This window comes from Crocodylus porosus, unplaced genomic scaffold (genome assembly GCF_001723895.1).
Source record: "Crocodylus porosus isolate Cpor-Errol unplaced genomic scaffold, CroPor_comp1, whole genome shotgun sequence".
NCBI lineage: Eukaryota > Metazoa > Chordata > Crocodylia > Crocodylidae > Crocodylus > Crocodylus porosus.
Genome location: NW_017728927.1, coordinates 8,978,764 through 8,997,694, shown reverse-complemented (window position 1 = coordinate 8,997,694; position 18,931 = coordinate 8,978,764). Strand labels below are relative to the sequence as shown.

The 18,931-nt window shown below is 63.4% G+C and overlaps 2 protein-coding genes across 3 annotated transcripts in view; one reads left to right on the top strand and one right to left on the bottom strand.

Moving 5' to 3' along the window:
- Positions 1-4,285, top strand: part of SLC5A10 (solute carrier family 5 member 10) — a 59,286-nt gene extending 55,001 nt beyond the window's left edge. Inside the window, exon 14 of the mRNA XM_019541918.1 lies at positions 4,093-4,285. Coding sequence (XP_019397463.1) covers positions 4,093-4,125 — 33 coding nt within the window. The 3' untranslated portion in view covers positions 4,126-4,285. The remainder of the gene's footprint in view (positions 1-4,092) is intronic.
- GRAP (GRB2-related adaptor protein) lies at positions 109-17,919 on the bottom strand. Of its 2 annotated transcripts, none has more exons than XM_019541920.1 (6): positions 17,796-17,919; positions 10,966-11,257; positions 8,479-8,576; positions 6,072-6,194; positions 1,333-1,501; positions 109-714 (listed from the first exon to the last, which is right to left on the bottom strand). In XM_019541920.1, exons 2-6 carry the CDS (start codon positions 11,041-11,043, stop codon positions 529-531), a joined length of 654 nt encoding a protein of 217 aa, XP_019397465.1. In that variant the 5' UTR covers positions 11,044-11,257; positions 17,796-17,919; the 3' UTR covers positions 109-528. The 2 variants fall into 2 exon arrangements, with proteins under 2 accessions (XP_019397465.1, XP_019397464.1); XM_019541919.1 differs by lacking the exon at positions 17,796-17,919 and adding an exon at positions 11,743-11,836.
- Between the last annotated feature and the right edge of the window lie 1,012 nt (positions 17,920-18,931).

Here is an 18,931-nt window from a genome sequence, read left to right as displayed (position 1 = left end):
TGGCCCACCTCCCTGTTCCCCCCCAGGCCGGCGGGCGAGAGCCAGGGTGCCCTGCACCGGGGAACAGCCCGGCCCCTGCCCCAGGCAGGGTCAGATAGCCCGTGGTGCTTCAGTGAGCAGCTGGGGACTGCGGTTAGGCCTTTTTATTGTGCACAGCGCCCAGCGTGGCCCCTTGCTGACAGGTGTGAAGACAGAGTTTCCTGCCCTGAAAAGCTCGTGGTTGACAGACACGGGGGTGGAGCGGGGAGGGGCACAGCTGGAGCCGCCGCATCCAGGCTCCCGCTGGGGTGCGGGTCGAGCATCCGCCAGTCCTCAGCCAGAGGCAGCTCCGGGGGCACAGGGGTTTGGCAGGAGGCGCGATGCACAGCAGGGTCCAGCGTGCCCCAGTCTGGCCGTAGCGCTGGGAGAGGTCCCGGGCTCTCCGATGCCAGGTGGCTCGTCTCCCACAAGCTCTGCGTCCGCTCCCGGGGTGCTCAGTCTGTCCGTGGGGTACTGAGGGAGTGGTACCGGGGGGCTCCCCCCAGCCGGTCACTTGTGGATGGGGTGTACGTAGTTCCGGGGGAACAGGCCGACCCGCCCGTAGATCTTCCCTTTCCACCAGTTGGGGTCGGGGCAGTCTAGCACCTCGATGATGTCCCCACGGTAGAAGGGCAGCTGGGACTCGTCGTGGGTAGAGAAGTCGAACTGGGCCTGGACGAACTTGGGCTTCCTTGCCTGCAGCGACACGGGGCGAGACGTGCATCAGGAGAGCCAGGCGGCTCGAAATCCAGGCGGTGAGCGCAGCCTCCTCCCACCCCGGATGGACACAGCAAGGAGGCTGGTTTGCCCTGCTGATGGCTGGCACAGATCCCCCACCCCTGCCCGCTTGCAGCCTCCGTGCCCCCCGCCCCGGGAATCCCAGTGCTGCCCCCCTGCCTGGCAGGGAGTGGGCCTTCACAGTTATGGGCCAAGACCCATGGTGTTTTCTTGGACAGGACTGGGGGGGTCTGAGTTCGAGTCTGGGGCACCCTGGCGTTCTCGCAGAAGGCCACGCACCAGACCCGGCAGCTTCGAGCGCTGCACCGCAAGGGCTGTGGCTAATGTGATCGTGTGCGGGTGCAGACGTGGGCTGCGAACACACACGTGAATGCCGTGCGCGGACACGCTGACACATCGTTTGACCCCAGTGCTCTTTCCTGCCAGGGCAGGGGGTCGGACTCGATGATCTGCTCAGGTCCCTTCCGACCCTAGAAACTATGAAACTATGACTCCTGTTCGACGGTCAGGGCATAGCTGCATAGACTACAGCTCGCCACGCCACGCCACGCCATGCTTCCCCCACGCGCCTCGTACCTCGTGGGGTGAGTCGTCGTCCCTCAGGAAGACCTGCTGCTTCTTGGCGATGGTGGTCGTCCGGTAGAAGTCCACCAGCTCGTTCAGGGAGTTGAATTTCTCCTCCCAGAGGAAGTACTTGCCATTGCGCTCCCGGAGCACCTTGAAGTGCTGGACGTTGTCCCCGTAGCTGAGGGCAGATGGAGAGGACAAGGCGGTTATCCTCAGAGGGGAGGGCATCATCGAGACCACTGCTACAGCGCCTTACACAAGAGCATCTCCACTATGCCTCTGCGGGACTGATGCCCCCAGCTCTTTTACCACCATGGATGAGGAAGGGAGGACGACGCACAGGGAGATGAGGTGACTTGCCCAGGGCTTCCCGGTCAGTCTGTGGCAGGGAAGGCAATAGCACCCCACTGTGATCCCTCGCCTGCGTGAGCCATTGCCTCCCCGGCCAGAGGAGGAATCCTGGGACCCGCTGAGAGAGCCACCCAGCCCCTCCGCCCGCACCACGAGGGGCTGCCCCCGACGCTTCATTCCTATCATTGCCAGGACAGACGAATGAAGGCTGTGAGCGATGCTCCAGCAACAAGTACCCCATCCCCAGGGCCCACGCTGGGCAAGGGATTAGCCAGCTCCCGGCAGGGCTGGGGTCAGTGCCTCGCTGCGTACAAATGCGCCTGTGTCTGCTTGCGGCCAGGGCCCGGGGGTGACGGCCGAGGAGGGCTGAGGCCCTCGGTGTTAGGGAGCAGCATTGGTGGCTGCAGACGGAGGGTGTCTCATCCGGTGTCAGGAATCGGGCCTGTCTCTGTGGGGGGCAGCAGCCGGGCAGGGCTGTGCCAGCACCCGAGCTGCCCCCAGCAATGCCCCGGGGGGGGTCACGTTGTCTGGGGCCAGGCATTACCTGTCCCCCGCGCCTGAAAGCCACCCTGGGGGGCTCTGAGCTCAGCCCCAGGCTGCTCCCGTGGTGCCCCCGCGGGGTGAGGGGCAGCCCAGGGGTCTGGGGGGCTGGCCTGTCTGCCCCCAGCAGGTGCTGCTAAGCCTCCTGCGTCCCAGGCTGAGGCCCAGCGGGCTCGTGACACGTCCCAGGCTGTGCTCCTGGCTACAGGAAAACAGACGGGGATGCCCTTGCCGGAGGGAGGCTGGGAGTGCAGGGGGGGAGGATTGAAACCAGATCCCTGGGGCTTCCTGCCAGCCTGCTCCTGGGCTCTGCACCTGGCCCGTGGCCCCCCTGCACCCGGTCTGTGCCCGGATCAAATCAGGCGTGCCCCAGGTCCTGGGGAAGGGGCTGAGCCCCATCCTAACCAGGCTGCCCAGCTGGGAGTATTCGAACCAGGGAGATGGAGCAGGCCTCGTCCCGCCAGGGCAAGGAAGAGTTAAGGGGTGCCTGAGCCCTGGCTATCGCCCAGGTGCGAGGCACCAGGAGGGCGGAGGCCGGGCTGGATAAAGAGGCAGGCGGCTGCTTTGGCTGGGCCCGGGGGGCGCCGGCGCGTTGCCACCAGGTCCGGGGCAGGGAGAGACGGCTGTGCAGGCGCTGCCTCGGGGTGGCGCGGAGGGGAGGGATCCGCGTGCCTGCCGTTGCCCGCGGGGGTCAAGGGGAAAGCAGGGTGGCTGGAGCTCGCTAGCCGCACAGGCCGGCCATCCCCTACGGCCCACCCACGGCCCCTCTGCCGGCTGGCCGGGGCGCGGGGGCCGGCCACCTCGCTGGCGTCGCTCGTGCTGCAGGCTGCGCCGTCTGGGCGAGTGTCTCCCGTCAGCCTTTCCCGGGACCAGGGCTGTGCACCAGCCCCCCTGGGCAGCACTGGGCTCTGGGATCCTGCCCTGTCCGTACCGGTCCTGGTGAGAGGGGCTGACCCTCCCCGGCCTGTCCTGGGCTTCCTCCAGCCCCGGGCAGAGGTGGCAGTCACCAGCCAGGGGGGTGCCAGCTCCGAGGCGGGCGCGGGCGGCTTTGCACGGCTCCGGGGCCACAAGCGGAGAGTTGTGGGCAGAGCCGTGGGCCTTGGCGTGTCCTCCGAGTCGTCCCAAAGCCGGGCGCGTGCCGCGGCCTGGTCTGGAGCCTCGGCTGGGGCTTCCCGTGACTCCCCAGGGCCTCTGCGGCTCGAGCGCTTCCGCCCAGCTCGGCCCTCGCGTGCTTTTCCCAGGAGCCAGGCTGAGCCGTGTGCGTGTGGCTGCGAAGGGCGGCTTCAGCCAGCAGCTCCGTGCAGCTTGGCTGCACAGTGCCGTGCCCAGGGCCTGCTCGTTCCTCCTGGGCTCTGCACCGGGGGAAGGGCTGGGTGCTGCGGGTCGGCTAGGCAGGGCCTGGCCCAAAGCGTCGGGCCCAAAGCACCGAGCTCTCACCCTGCGGGCGACGCGGGAGCTCCTCTCTTGGTGCTGTGCAACTCTCCTGGCGCCGGGCGTGGTTGCAAACCCTGGTTCCTGCCATCAGGTGATTTCCTAGAAGCCGCGACAGCAAGAACAAACACAATCCCGTGTTTTAATGCAGGGTAAAACCCTGCTCCATCCACCTCTCTGTTGCTTGCATCTCCCCCAGCGGGCGCTGCCCCTGGGCTCTTTCTTGGGGGTTCAAACCCCAGCAGGGGCACGTCTGCTTCCACACACCGTCAGCACAACAGCCCCCAGCCACTCTCCCCAGAGGCCAGGGCTTCGCTTCTGCATTTGGGGCACTTTCACTTGGTTTTGCGGTTGCAAGTCTTGTTGTTTTTGCATTACTGATTTTTTTTTCCCCTCTTCTTTTTTTCCCCTGCTTTGGGTACATCCTCTGTGGCGCCCTCCTGAAAGTGCCAGCTCCTGGAGGCCTGGGAACAGGCATGAACTGGGGCTGGCATTTGAAAGGCGGCAGGATGTCTCTGGCCTCTGCAGCCAAGCCGCTTAAAATAGGTCCGGAGCGAAGCTTCAAGGCTCAAACCCAAAGGCGGCTCTCTGTTCAGGCTTGTTGTATGTTTAAAAGGAGAGGCTGATTCTGAAGCGAGGCTCCAGGCCCGAGTCTGGGGCGTTTGCAAGTGCTCCAGCTGGACGTAGTCGACCTCAGGCCAATGAGCCTGGTATCCCGCATCCGCTGTGGTCCAACGTGGGTGCTGTCTTTGGCATCCCTGCCCCTTCACCCTGCTGCGTGTGGACTGGGCGAAGGGCCGCGTCTTTCCCCCGCGTTGCCAGGGGAGCCTTGGTGGGATGCCCGCAGAAGCCCTTGTACTGCAGGGGCATGCAGCCTCCCATGGTCCGGCAGGTCTGAGCACGTCTGCCCGGTCCCTACAGCCATCCTGGCAAGGGCAGTTGCCCTGGGGGGGCTGAGCCGAGCACCTCTCCTCCGGACTCCTCCCTGGGCTCTGGTCTTGGTTTTCCCCGATCCGTGTGCCTGAGCCAGCCCCCCTCGGCCATGCACACCCGTGTCCTGCAAGGGGAAGGCGCTGGCTGCTCCTTTTCTTTCCGACTCCATGTGGGGCATCCGGGAGCCTCCTTAAGCACTTAATGAGAGGCCAGGCAGTGTGAGAACCAAACCGGCTGGAAAGCAGCCAACTCCCTCTGCCTCGGTTGGCAGGCTGCCTGTGGATTAGGGACCCGCGTGCATGCACACGTGTGTGTGTGTATGCATGTGGCCGGCTTGAGGAGGGGTCCCCCAACCAGCCAGAGGGGCTGGGACACCAGGCCCCTCTGACCCAGCGCTCAGTTGCACCTGGGGCTGGAGGGAGCAGGGGACGGCTCCCTTACCAACTGTTTGTACAGCTCCTGGCGCGGCGCGGCTGTGAGCTGATGGGGGCTACGGTAGGGGGAGCTAGAAGGCCCACCCACAGCGGGTTGATCTGAGGACACAGGTGTCCGGGGCCTCTGGAGCGGGCCCTGCCCCTCGCTGGGCCTGGGCCATCCAGGGTGGTGCCCAGCTCCGGGATTCATGGAGGGGCGCAGGGCCAGCTCACATGGCTCCTTCATGCCAGCCAGCCTGGGGTGTGAAAACCCCTGGACACGGGGGGTTGGCTTCTTCCTGCACCTACCGGGACCCTGCTCGGTTGATCCGAGCCAGCACAAGCAGCCGGACCCCTGGCCGCGGGAAGTGTCTGCAAGGACTCACAGATCTGGGAGCCTGCAGCTGGAGGGGAGGAGTGGGGGGTCTATCAATGCCCAGGGCTCCCACAGCCGCTGTCCTCCAGCAGTGCTGACAGCGTCCAGCACAAGCCACAGACGCCTGCCCACGCGCAGGGGCCAAGATGGTTGGGGTTCCCCCAGGGCAAGGGCCTTGCTCCTCCCCAGGAGCTGGCTGGCGAGGAAAACCCCGGGCCGGTGAGCACAGCTGGGCTGGGGGCATCTCAGGGGAGGCAGCAGGAAGGCTGCACAGGCCTTGGCCACCACATGCCGAGCTCACGCCTAGTCCACCTGCATCGAGTCCACCTGTGGTGCAGCTGCGCCAGACGGGGATGTGCCCAGCCCCTCCAGCACAGCCCGGCTGGATCCCTGCAGCCACCGCCAGCCCCAGCTGTCACGAGCGCCTGTGGAGCGGGATGAAGAGCCGAACCCCTGCAGCAAAGGGTGCCAGGAGGCTTTGCCAGGTCCCAATCCCAGCTTAGGTCTGGGCTTGCCCCTGGCTGAGAAATGGGTGCAGGCACCTGTCAGGGGGGTCGGTCGCACTGTGGCAGGGGGGTCTAGTGGTGGTAACCTCCAGGCAGGGTGCGCAGCTTGACCCTGCTGCTCTGCTCAAAGTGGGCACCACCACCAAGCCGTGGCAGGCAAGGCCACAGCCTAGCCACAAGCAGGGGCCAGCAACTTACTTGACAGAGATGGAGAAGTCTCCCGGGGCGCTCTCGCTCTCACGGATCAGGAAGGCTCCCAAGTGCTTGCGCTTGAGCAGCATCTCCTCGGCCAGGTGCCTGGAGATCCGGCCCGCATACCACCTGCAGGGTGCACAGAGCCGTGGCTGAATGGGCGGCTGGCATCTTCTCCCCACCCCCACACCCAGTGCCAGGGCTACTCGGGCTCGGTCCTGCCTGCCCCTCTATTGCTAGATAGCGCCCGGCGCCGGAGCTGGGATGGGAGGGTCTCTGCACGCTCCACTTGGCACCTGCTGCCAACAAAGCAATGCCGCAGGGATGGGGGCAGTCTCTGGAGGGAAGAAGACTGCGGCATAGCCCCGGTCTGGCAGTGAGGTTCAGCCTTGTTATGATCACCGCCCTCCCCTGCCCGTGCACGTCTGTGGTCACCAGCGCAGCCTCGTAGGCTAGGGTGTCGTGTCAGCAGCCGGGCTTGCTTCCCCACCACAGCGTCCTGCACTTTCTGGGCTGCAAAATGTGGTTGCGGTGGATCTAGACGGGCCTCACGTGAGAGCTGCTGCACTAGGGTCGGGGGGGAGGGGGCAGGGGGTCTGCCAGGGGGAGCTGGACTGTCCCCTTGACCCCACTGCTCACACAGGGCACGGCTCAGGGCTACTGGCTTTCCTGGAGAAGGGGCAGGCCGGCTGCAGGGAGAGGCCGGGGGGTGGTCTGTGGGGCAGGGACAAAGCATCAGGGCAGGGGACCAGAGCTGAGGCCAGATAAACGGGAAGGGGGTTTTACCCACAATTTGGCCCTCAATCTGCCTGCTGCTGCTCCGGACACAGGAGCAACCCAGCAGCTGGGTGAAGCCAGCTCCGGCCCAGGGGCGGCAGAGACTGGCCGGAGCCTGGGACCGTTCTCAGCTGCTTGGTGTCAGCTGCATGGGGTGATGCTTGTCTAGCTCCTCCATGGCATCCGGGCACCCTGGCATGAAGCTAAGCCTGAGCCCTGGGAGCAGCCATGCCGCCTGCTTGCCCTCTTGCTCTACCATGGTGCCAGCCCGGTTTCGTATTTGGTACGAAAACACCAGCGCCTTGAGCACCTCCAGGTGACTCACCCGAGGGCAGAAAGGGCATCGGTGTCGGAGGCAGGATACACTTCCCACTGCAAGATCTAGTGCTGAGCCAATCCGGCCAGGCCTGGCTAAGGTCATGAATGAACCCCCCATGACATGCCCACCATGTGTGGCCAAGCCGTGGGGGCATTGCCGGCTTTAAGGCAGCCCCGGTGCCCTGCGTGGTGCAGGGAGTGTGCGGGGGGCTGCCCCTCGCACCTGGCCTGGGCGCACTAGGAGGAAGAGACTCCTCTCTCTACCTCCTCACCCTGTTTGCTAGGAATTCACATTGCCGCCGCAGCCACATCCTGCCACCCACGCCTCCACTGTGCTCAGTGCCGCCCTCTTCCCCACAGGTCCGCCTAGGCCCCAGGTCCCAGGAGGGCCGTGGCGCGGAGGCACGTGAGTCTGTGGCACAGCACACGCCGGCAGAGCCACAGGCTGCCTTGCCCAGGCTCCCGAGGCTCCTTGCTCCCGCCACGGTCCACCCCTCGCTGCTCGGCGATGCATCGCGCCTGACCCCAGCCTGCTCCGTGCCCCGCGGGGAGCCAGGGACGCCTCGTGCTGAGCCGGCTGTGGGCCAGCAGACACCTATCCTGAGCTAGGGGATCCTCAGCTGGGGTTGTGGTGTCGCTCTCAAGCCTCTCTGCAGGTCTGGCTCCGGGTCTCTCTGCCCGGACGGCTGTTGCATGACTGGGCTGGGATGCCCTTGCTCGCACCACTTGGGGTCTCGGGCTGCGTCACAGACAGAGCAAGGCTCTGTGGCCCCGCTCTGTCCCCGGGGAAGCCGGGGTACAGGGGCCAAGTGACTCTCCCCCGGCTCTGAGGCGCATCGCTGGGGCACGGGGTCTCAGATGCAGCCCTCAGGACATCCCTATCGCGTCCTCCCGCCGTGCCAGAGCTGGAGACAGCAATCCTCAAGCAGGGAGGGCAGACACAGGTTGTGGGGGCTGACTTGGCACCTCGGTAATGGGACTGTTTGCAGGCGGTGCCAGTCCCAGCTGCTCTGCCCGGGTATGTCAGGGCCCGATGCAATACCTTGCGGGCACGGGCACTTGGCCCTGCGGGAGACACTGTGGAAATGCCAGCCGGGGAGACAGCACGGGAATCGGAGCTGCTCTGTCCAGCCCCCGTGTTGGTGGGGTGCTGTCTCACCAAGGGGACCCTCTGCCTTCCCCCCAGTGCTGGGGCCTGCTTGACCATAGTCGTACAGGGGTCGTGGTCCACAGCAGCGGGCCGGCTCGTTCCCTGGGATCTGGGGCTTCCTGCCTGCCTAGAGCCCCAGGGCTGGCGGGGCGCCGGGACGGTACTTACGGGTGCGGCTTGACTTTGATGTAGTTCTTCGGGACGAAGCCTTCGGAGCCGTACAGCTCGGCCTTGTACCAGTTCTGGTCGTCCTCCATGTTCAGGATCTGAGGACACAAGGGAGCCCACCATGCTGTTAACCTGCCGGTCCCTCCTTGATTCCCTTCAGACCCAGAAAACACCCTCCCTGCCCAGGCACCCACCCGCCCCGGGGAACAGGCCGGCTCAGAGCGGAGCCGCTCAGCCTCGGGGGCTTGCCAGGCTGGGCGAAAACAGCTGGGTTTGCAAAAGCTGCTTGCCTTTGAAGAAAGGGGTTCATTCCCACTTCATCCCATGGGTATTATGACTCCCTCTTCTTTTTCAGAGTCTCGATCTTCCACCAATCAAGCCATTCTTGGTTGTGCTCGGCCGCTGTCTGTTTGCTGCTCCTGGCCACAGAGCTCCTATTTCACAGCCCTGCAGGCTGGGTTTTCATTTCACCACAGAGCCACGCCAGCTGAGAGCGGCCCATGCTAGGGGAGCTCTCTGCTACGCTCGCATGAGCATGTATTTTCCTTACTGAAAAGAGGCCAACAGACGTGCAGGGGTGGAGGCCCAGGTGTGGGCTCAGCCGGGGCCCTCTGCTTAAGAGAAGAGGAGGAAATGCCCCCTCCACCCCCCAAAATAGAAACGCTGACGCCTGGTCGAGCCCTGGTGCTATTTTCCAGCCCTCCTACGCAGCAGGGCAGCACAGCTGTGCAAACAGGATCTGAAACCTCACACTGCCGGTGAGCTGCTGCTCCGGCGGATGGTGCAGGAAGAGTTGCCCGAGGCTTCTCTGGTAAACAGCCTGGTCCGTTCTCCCGGGCACAAGGGAGCTGGTTGGCATGGGGCAAAGGGCTACCCTAGGGATGGATCTGCCTGGAGAGATGGGCCCCCAGACGGTTGCAGGTGGTGATTTCTCCGGGTCGCGAAGTTAACGCACATCGTTCCAGGGGCAAGTTCAAGTGACCAGCGCGTGTCTGCTCCCCTGCTCCCGCAGCCAGCTCCACATGCAGTGTGCGGTGCGGTCTTGCCCTCAAGTGCCACTGAGATCCTCGTTTCACCGAGTAGGAGACGGGGCCACAAAGCTAGGAAGGTGCTTGCCCCAAAACCAAAGTCTGGGGCAGAGCTGGGTAGCAACCCCTGGGCTGCCGAGCTCCTCTTAGCCACATGCCCATCTCTTTGTCCCACACCCCCCCTCTCGAAGGACTGTTTCTGGCCTGTTTGTTCGCACAGGATCTGCAGAGCTCCGGCTGGACAGGAAAGCAAAACCTTGAGGGCCAGAAGCGTGAGGCGGCTGCATTGATCATCCGCGTTGGGGCGATACATCAGTCTGGTTCCCCGAGCGGGAGGGAATCTGTCTTTTAAGGCCCCTCTGCCTTGGTCTTCTGGCAGTGCTGGCTTCGGGAAACCCCGGGGAACATGCGTCGTGAGAAATGTCCCGTCCAAAATCACACCTGCCTAAGAGGAGTGTGAAAATCTATCTATCTATATATCTAGCTGTGTTCTTATACCCTGTGCGTCAGGCTGAGATCCGTGGTCTGTACGCGTGGAGCGGCTCTGTGATGAAGCTGCCGTGTTTTTGTTGCTCAGACAAGTCCACACGACACCACTGGGCATTTACAGGTGGTTCCTTGGTGGAAACAGCGCCGCATCCTGGGTACAAACTATCTGGAAAGACCTCCCAAGTACCGCGGCTGGAGGAAGGTGCCCCCGGTTCCCCGTTTGGGCAGTCGGGCTCACAGGGTAGTTCAGGTTTGGCAGCCCGGGGTCGGGGATGCTCTGATGCAGTGTTGCGGCTGGGCAGATTGCAGGAGAGCGGAGCCCGGTTGCGCTACGTGCTGTACGGGTGCACAAGACACCATCCCTGCCCTGATTTCCAATTAAGACAAAGGATGAGGAAAAAGGGCTGGAGGGTTTAAATAGCTTGCCCGAGGTCGCTAAAGAAGGGGAACTAAACCCACATCTCCTGGGTACCTTCGATTTTAAGCTTCTTTTAACCCAGAGGGGCAGAGCTGGGCTGCACAATGCAGGTACCAGACTCCCCCGGACCCGACACAGGTCCAGCTCCGGACTCTGGGGCTGGCATTGCCCCCGGGGGGCTGGCAGCCAGCCCCTCTCCCCTGCCAGGGCAGCACTGGGCCCAGATCCATGCCCTCCCTGCGGACAGAGCCCTGCATGGCCAGTGCTCGCACCAGGGACCCTAGGGGTGTTTCGGTTAGTGGGGGTCCGTGTTGGGAGGCGAGGCCTTGGTACACGGTGTGCCATCCCACTGGGGCTCATTTGCCCCCCTGGCTTCCCCCGCTGCCCAAGGGTGCCCAAGGGTCTTCCTTTCACCGGGGACGCAAACCCACGCTCAAGGTCTCCATCCTCTGTGCAGCGGGGACCTGCAATCTGGCCTGGGGGCACCCATGCAGCCCCAGGTGGGGCAGCCTGCCCGCCCCTCACCCAGGAAACCCGCGCCCCTAGACCTACCTTCAGTATGTCGCCCTTACGGAAAGGCAGCTCGTCCTTCTCGGTCGTCTGGAAGTTATACAGAGCCATGGACTCCATCCTCCGGCCGCAGAGCCGAGCCCCGGGATCCCGGGTCCCTGGCCCTGTGCCACCTCGGCCCCTCTCAGTCGCCCCCCGTCGCAGTGGGGTGCCCCCCAGGCACGGCCGGCGGAGAGCCCAGCTGGCGGCTGGCGTAAGGGCTATGCAGCGCTCGCTTCCTGCTTCTTGGGCATCTGCTGCGGAGCCTGGCGCTGCGCCGTGTGAGCGCGTCTTCCTGCAAACACCAGACAGGAAGAGGCCAGGGTGTCACTGGGGGCGGGGGGGTGCCTCCAGGAGACGGAAGGTGAAAGGCGACGTGCGAACTTGAACCTGGTTGGGGGTGCAGGGACGGGAGAGGGGCTCGGAGCCAGGGCTCCTGGGTTCCTTTCCACCTCCACCGCGGCCACCTCTGGGCCTGGCCCAGAGCCCCCTGGCTTCCCCGGGGGCTGGAGCGGGCACTGGGTCTAAGCCATTTCTCTGCCACTGCCCTCCTGCGGGGCCACGGGCAAGTCACTTATCCTGAGAACCCCCCGGGGCAGCTCCAGGGCTCCTGCCCCCTCTCCATCTCCTGGGATCATTTCTGAGGCTCAGCCGAGCCGGTGCTCGCGGCCCCTCCCTGCCTGGGGCTCCCCCTCCATGTGCCCTGCGCGGCCCCCCCAAAGGGTGCAGGCAGATCCCGGGTAAGCCCGCTGAAAGGTCCTCACGGGGAGTCAGCAGCACCCGAGCCGAGCCTCTTGCCGTGCTTTGCCAATGCCAGCCTGCAGCCGTCCTGCTCCCGGGCCCGGAGCCCCCGGCCTCGCCCTGCCAGCCCGGGCCGTGCCAGGGCTCCTCGTGGCAACGACGCCTTTTCCTGCCAGGCTTATCAGCCTTGAGCAAGAGTCACAGGAAGCACCTGGAGCTGACGCGGAGCGGGAGGGCTGGGCTGGAAGCCAAGGCAAAGGTGCAGCAGGCTGGAGCACAGGCCGGATGCCGATGGAGGGGCACAAGTGGCCCCTCCGGCTGCCCCGCTGGGGGGTCTGTGGCTGGAGGAGACCCCAGCCTCCTCTGTGGCCCAGCCTGCTTTATTTGCAGAGGGTGGGCACAAATGCCTCATTCACAGCGGCTGGCAGCTCCTCGCTCCCACTGGGCTCCCCAGCTCTGTCCAGAACCAGCCCCACGGAGCCACGGTGGGGCAAGGCTGCTAGGACGGCATTGCCCACCCCCCCGCGCCAACAGGGCGCAGCTTGCTCTCCACTCCCTCCGCCCCCGCCTCCTGCAGAGACCCCGTCGCATGCCCTGGAGGGGCCGGCCAGGGGCCAGGCCGGGCTGCCCCATGGCTTGGTTTCCCACGGTCCCCCACCCCATCCCACCCAAAGGTGTTTGCAGGTGCCCGCAGGAGCGGCAGGCAGGCTGCTGCCCTCTGCTGACTGCTTGGGTCGGTCTGCAAGGCGCCGGCGAAGCGAGCAGATGCCGCCCATCCACCTGCGGCTCTCAACCCGGCAGCCAGGCACCCTGGGGTGCCTCGAGTCCCTTCCTGATGGTCTCCTGCCTGGCGGGGAGTCCTCGCAGCTCTCTGCAGCAGAAGGACGGCCCTAGGATGCCTCTGCAGTCAAAAAGCAAGTGAAAACGGGGAGCCGGCTTTCCCCGAGGGGGCCTCAAGTCCATCGGTTTGGGGGGTCTCAAGTTTACGGAGCGTGGACAGGACTGAGCCACTGCTTGCTTCCTGGGGTCGTATGGAAGTCGGGGTGGAGCAGGCCCGGGTCGGAGCCGTGCAGGGTGGGCTGTTCACGGACGTCCTCTGGGCTGCGTCCGGCCCAGCCGAGAGCGTCTCGGGTGCTGAGAGCTGAAGGCGTCTGGGAGATGCGCCTCGGTCGGGGTGGCCAGCAGGCCCCGGCAGACCCCAGCCCAGGCCCTTGCGGTGGAAGCTGCCGCGCTCGGGCATGCCGGCCAGGTCTGCGCAGCATCGCCTGGGCACAGGGAGCATCCCCAGCAGTCGCCCAGGCACCACAATGCACGGATTCCCACTCCTGGAATACAGCCCAGCTCCAGGCCGGAGGAATAGGTCGGCCCTGGACGGCTCCGTCTCTCCCCGGCCGGGGGGCAGTGGGCGGTGGGCAGGGGTTTTGGAGAGCAGAGCGCCCCGGCTGCGCTGGGCAGGGCGAGGAGCCGGGTGCTGGGACCGGGTGCTGGGAAGGGCTTTGTACAGCAGAGGGCACCCGGACCCCGGCTGCAAACAGCCGCCTCTTGCACCACGGCAGCCGCACGGGCACGGCGTGGTAGAGGCTTCCCGGGAGATGGGCCCCAGCGTGCTCCCCGCACGCTGCACAGCTTCTCCTCCCCTGTTTCCAGCAGAGGAGCTGGAAGAGGAAGGGGAGAGGAAACTTCCTGCCAGACGGACATCTCCCTGCTGCTGCCATTGGCATGCCAGGGACTGAGACTGAGCAGGAGGCTGAGGATGGCAAGGCGGACAGGAAAGGGGAGGCCTGCCCTTGCACGAGAGCCACTGGGGTCCGGGCCATGCAGGGGGATCGGAGTGGCTCTCCAAATCTGTCCGTGCCCCGTCGTCGGCCTCGGGATTGTCGAGGGCTGAGCGGAGGGGGCGGGGGCACAAAGGAGAAGTGCCGAACACCTGAGCTCTGCCCGGGCCTGCGACGTGTGCCCGTCCTGTGCCAGGGTGACCCGGTCTGTACCCACCCGGCAGCCTCCGCCAGGGACAGACCCCGTGCCCCGGGGGACGAGGCGCAGCTGCCTGCTGCCTCTCTCTCCCCCTCCCCGGCTGCTCCCATCTCAGCTGTACCCAGCCGACCCCAGCGTCAGCCTTTGATGTCAGCTGCCAAACAGGCTCGGGGGCTATTTATAACCCATGGAGCAAATGAAAGACAGATGAGGGCTCAGGGCGCCCTGACCCCGATGGAGAACAGGGGAGTCTCTTTGCCGGACACAGCTGTGTCCAGCTGCTGCCAGCACGGAAATGCTGGGGTGGGCTCAGGGCTACACCCTGCCCCTGGCCAGCGCCGGGCGGGAGAAAGGCAGGCCCCGCTGGTTCTGCGGCCTGAAGTGTGGCCCACTCCCTGCTGAGCCCCACGCTGGTTTCCTGGCTGCTTCCAGGAGCGAAGAGCCCGAGCCCACCCCTTTGGCGGGCTATAGCTATGCCTCCGGGGCCAGGAAGCCCTGGCGGAGAGCTGTTTGCAGCAGCCCTATTGATTTTTGGAGATGTTTTGCATGGATCAAAGCAAACCGGGGCAAAACACACCCTCGTGCCATGCCTCAGCATCACAGCCCAATCCCAGCGAACCCGAGGCCACGGCACAGGGCACCCGGACAGCCCCACGACCTCTGTGCGCCCAGGGTTGGGCTTCAACGGGGTGATTGTGAACCAGAAAAGGAGGCAAAAGCACCGCCGAAGCCAAGAGGGAAGGTCACCTAGGGCCCTTTCCCTTGGGCTTAGACCCCAGGGGGAACACCAGGTGCTGGATCTAGGGTGTGATGAGGTGTGGTGGGTTTTCTACACATGCGTGTGCATGGCAGGGACCCGTGTTTGGGCTCCTCGTGGGTCATCACTCAGTTCAGGTATGAGATGCCGGAGGGAAATGCAAATGCAAAGGCAAAGCTCACCCACAGGCTGCTCACCTGCGCTCTCAGGCCCTGTAGGCGAGCAGGAGTCAGCCGGGGACCTCCCGAGTGCTGCCCGTGGTGGGCAGCCCTCAGCAAGGCGCCAGGTTTGCTAGGAGAGGCGGCAGCATCTTGCATCTTGTTTCCAGCGGCCTGGGCTTTGCCTGATTGTGGGGGGGAAGGGGGACCAGGTGACATGAGGCCCCCAAGGAAGCACATCTTCTGGGGAGCAGGGACAGGTTTCATGGGCTTCCCAGGGATGCCATGACCAGACAGGCCTCCGTGCCCGACGGCTTGGTCGTGGTGCCCACAGCAAATTATGGAGCTGGGGAGAGCCTGGGCCTCTCCCAGCTGCTGCAGCCAGTGCCCACGCCCCATCTCCTTCCCTGGCAGGCAGAAGCAGAGCCCACCGCAGAGCCCACCCTCATCAAGGGGACACTGGTTTCTCCAGCCTCGCTGTGTCCCAGGGGCTCGGGCTAGGTGATCTTTGGAGGTTCCTTGCGGCCCGACTCCTCTGTGATTCTCTGCGATGTGCTCCTGCCTGGGTGGGCATCTCCCCGGGTTTATTTGTGTCTGCCTGCACGCACCAGACCTAATCCATCTCCCCGTTTGGCTTCTCCTTATCTCCAGCCTGGGATTTCCTTTGCCTTCATTTCCTCCCATTAACCTAAGGCTGCCCTCGATGTGATTCTCCCTCCTTTTTCCATCTCCCTGCTGCAGCTGCTGCTTCCAGGATGTCTGCATTATGCATATTATCCACCCCCCGGACCTCGGCTTATCGCTGGCTTTTCCTCAAGTGCCTCCATCGGGATGACTTTTGGTGCTGGGAGCCCTATTTGCAGCGAGGGAGACCCAGACCCATCTGCTGGTGCTGTTTTGTGGGCAAGTCTACAAGAAGTCCTGCTCGTGGTGCCGTCTTCTCTCCCTTCCTCACTGCATGGCTCTCGCAACGTTTTGCCCCCCAGGCACCGTGCTGGCGGGGATCATGGCTCTGGGACGTTTTGAATTACTGGGGTAAAACACAGCGCTCCTCATTGCCCTGAGCATTTTGCAGCCTCACCATGACTGGTTAGGACCTGAGACCCTTCTTGATCCAGGGAAAGCAGCCTTGATTTTCATAGCACAGGCCCGGTTCTCACAGGCTGAGCTTAGGAGATGTTATAACACGGGGCTGGAGCAGCGCCGTAGCACAGGGCATGCTACTGGCACCCCGCGACGGGGCTGTCTCCGTGAGCCAGGTGTCGTGACCTGGATAAACCCGGATGGGCAGCGCCTCGAAGCCTGGGCGCCTCCTTAGAGGGTCACGGATCGCCAGGGAGCGCTGGGACGAGGCCGTGCGGCTGTTCATGGGTGCTGGATCTCAGCTGGAAAGCGGAGCCGGTGTAATGGAGACGGCTTCGCAGGCAGAGAGCTGAGTTCAGATCTTGTCGCAGGGCGGCAGGGCTCTCTGATTGCGCCCTGGTTTGCACCGGTCCCACCTGGGCCTGCTCTGGGGCAGCAGGGGCTGCATGTGGGTGCAACTGGCCGCTCTGTTATCCAGCCTGTATTGATGGCTGCCCAGGATAGAGGGGAGATTGCAAGGGGAGATAATCCAGAAGCTGCCCAGTATAGAAACTTTTCTTCCTCCCTGGTGTCCCAGCGGCTGCTCAGTTCTGGAGTGACCTTCCCCCGTTGCAAGCTCTTCCCCCAAGCCCCATTCACACGGGGCTCAGGATTGGGTTTGCCCCACAACGCTGTATCTGCATGGGCAGGGCTATGGGGAAGGTGCCAGGGCCGAGCTGGAAGAGACCCCGTGGAGACCAGCTGCCAGGGGACAGCGAAGCATCTGCAGAACGTCCCTGCACTGCTCAGCTCCGGGTGCAAGAGACACCTGCAAGTGTCTCTTGTAGGATGTTAAAACATGGGTGCAGATGGTTGCACGGAGCAGCCGACGAATCGACTGGGGATGAGACCAAAGCCAAACCCGCCGGGTCAAGTTTCCAGCTCTGGCTTGGACACGCGGGCGCACAGGAGCAGAAGGGAGCTCCCCATGAGTGATGGATCCTGCTCCAGCTGTGGATACAGGCAAGGCAGTGATATTAGGAGCACCCCCCTCTGCTAGGGCTCTTGCTGCTCAGCTTAGATCAGATGGTCATATAGCATCCTTCATCTACCTGCAGGGAGTTCCTTCTCCTGGTTGCTGGACCGCCAAGGCGCTGATTCGCACCCGCAAGGGCTCATTTGAGGCATTGACTGACAATGAAAGCGCTCTCGATGCTCTGTACCTTTTGCAAAGATAAAAGGTGCTGGGCTCTTTATCCACATTTGCACTCTGTAGCAGTGCTTCAGAGCCCTCCGTGAGGTCAGGGCTCTGCAGGGGCTGCATCTGCACATGGAGGCTTGCTGTAGAGCTTGGCTCCAAATGGCAGCCGCCTCCTGCCAGCAGGATGGAAACGAGTCAGTGGGATCGAGAAGCTGGGGATGGGGGTCCCCCGGGGGACCGTGCCACGGCCTGTGACGTGTTGCTGGGGTGCAGGACCCCCAGCTACCTTGCGCCAGCAGGTCCAGCAATAGGAGCGTGCTCGTGGGGGGCTCTGAGGTCGAGCACTGGGAATCGGATGGGATTTATTTCCCTCTTCAGCCCTTGTAGGAAAAGACGTCCTAGCCAGAGCAACATGAGCTTTGTCGGGCCCAGCAGCCTTCGGGAAGGGTCCGTTTTGTGGTCATCACAGGGGTGCCTTGCCTGTCCTCAGCGGCAAGGGACACCATGCTATACGTGGCAAGCAGCCTCTCCTCTCTGGCAGCTATTTATCCCTGTCCTGTGGTGCTTGCTGCATACGGACTTGGCCGTGTCTCCCCAAGAGCTGTTCTCGTGGGGCAGGGGTTGAGGCAAAGGGTGGAGGGTACCTGGGACGGACCCTGCAGCTGAACTGGTTTGTATCCTGGCAAAGCTCCATGAGGTCGGGCAAGCCTCGGGAGGGTGAGATGCCAGCGCAGCCCTGGAGCTGGTGCCCTCTGCCTTGGCAAGCAGGGAGGGCATAGAGACCATCACCTTGCAGCAGGCGAAGGCGGCATTCAGTTGGATCGGAAAATCCCTTTTGAAGAGAGCTCAGTGATGCAAATCCCACGCCACCCCCCCACCCCACTCCTTTCCCTGGTGCCCAACTTTTTCCTCCTCCCCCTATAGAAAGAAACCCACAAACCTGCCGCCCCATGCAAAACAAACTGCAAAGAGCGCTCAGCACGCCAGTGCGGGGGCACCCGGGTGGTCCTGTGCCACTTCCCTGCGCCCTGCAGTTGAATTCATGGGAAATGTTTCTGTTGCAGATAAACAGGGCGGCGGCGACGGTGCCTGCTATTTTCAACCGAAGAATCCTAGTAAAATATTAGCACTGGATCCAGCTGCTCACCGGACAGCGTTTCCCGTGAAACGTGCTCTCGGTGTGGAGGGCATCGGCACAGGCGCGTACGCATTCCTCGCCCACGCGCACAAACATGCACATCCTGTGAATCAGGAACAGGGCTGCTCCTTTTGCCTGGTTACAAATCTAGCCCAGCTCTGACACACGAATGCTTCTGGGTTAGTGTTTCACTGGGGATGGATTTATTTATTTTATTCCAAAACTAACCGAAGATTAGGAAAGGGGAGCAGCTGATAGGTGGGGATGGGAAGTAAATCAAGTGAAAAACACAGAGCAGAAAGACTGCAAGAAGGGGGGAAGAGAGGAAAGGACTAATGAAATAAAAATCAGGTGAGTAGATCCACTGTGTCTGGGCTGCAAGCTGCGCTTTGGGGGAGTCTCGGTGCGTACCCCATGCAGCACGGGCTGTCTTTCCTCTCCCGAATCACAGGGTTCGAATAAAGCCCTGTGCGAGAAGTTCGCCAGGCAGTTCCCAAATAGAGATAAATGCTGGGAGCCTGGGAAATCATTCAAAAGGGGACAAGTCCTCTGGCCAGAGTCATAAGGAGCTGGAATAAATCGAGGGATCTCTGCTGCAATCAACCGAGCTAGGCTGGTTTTTACCAGCGGAGAAATTGGCCTGGGTGAATGTGCATCAGGGCTCGGCTTCTGTATAATGCACATAGTCTATGCACACGGAGAACAGTCACTGCAAGGTGCCGTACGTATGGACCATGGAGCTTGCAGGGTAATACAGGCACAGCCAGTGCACGTAGCTAATCATGCCCCCAGGTATCTTCTCTTGCACCAAATGAATATGCTCCCTGCATATGACCGCGAAGGTATCCACATAGGTCAACAGAATTTAAGGGGGTTTCGCAATGACTCGGTCGGTCCCTGAGACACTCCGAGAGGAAGCGAGCGCTGCGATGACGAAT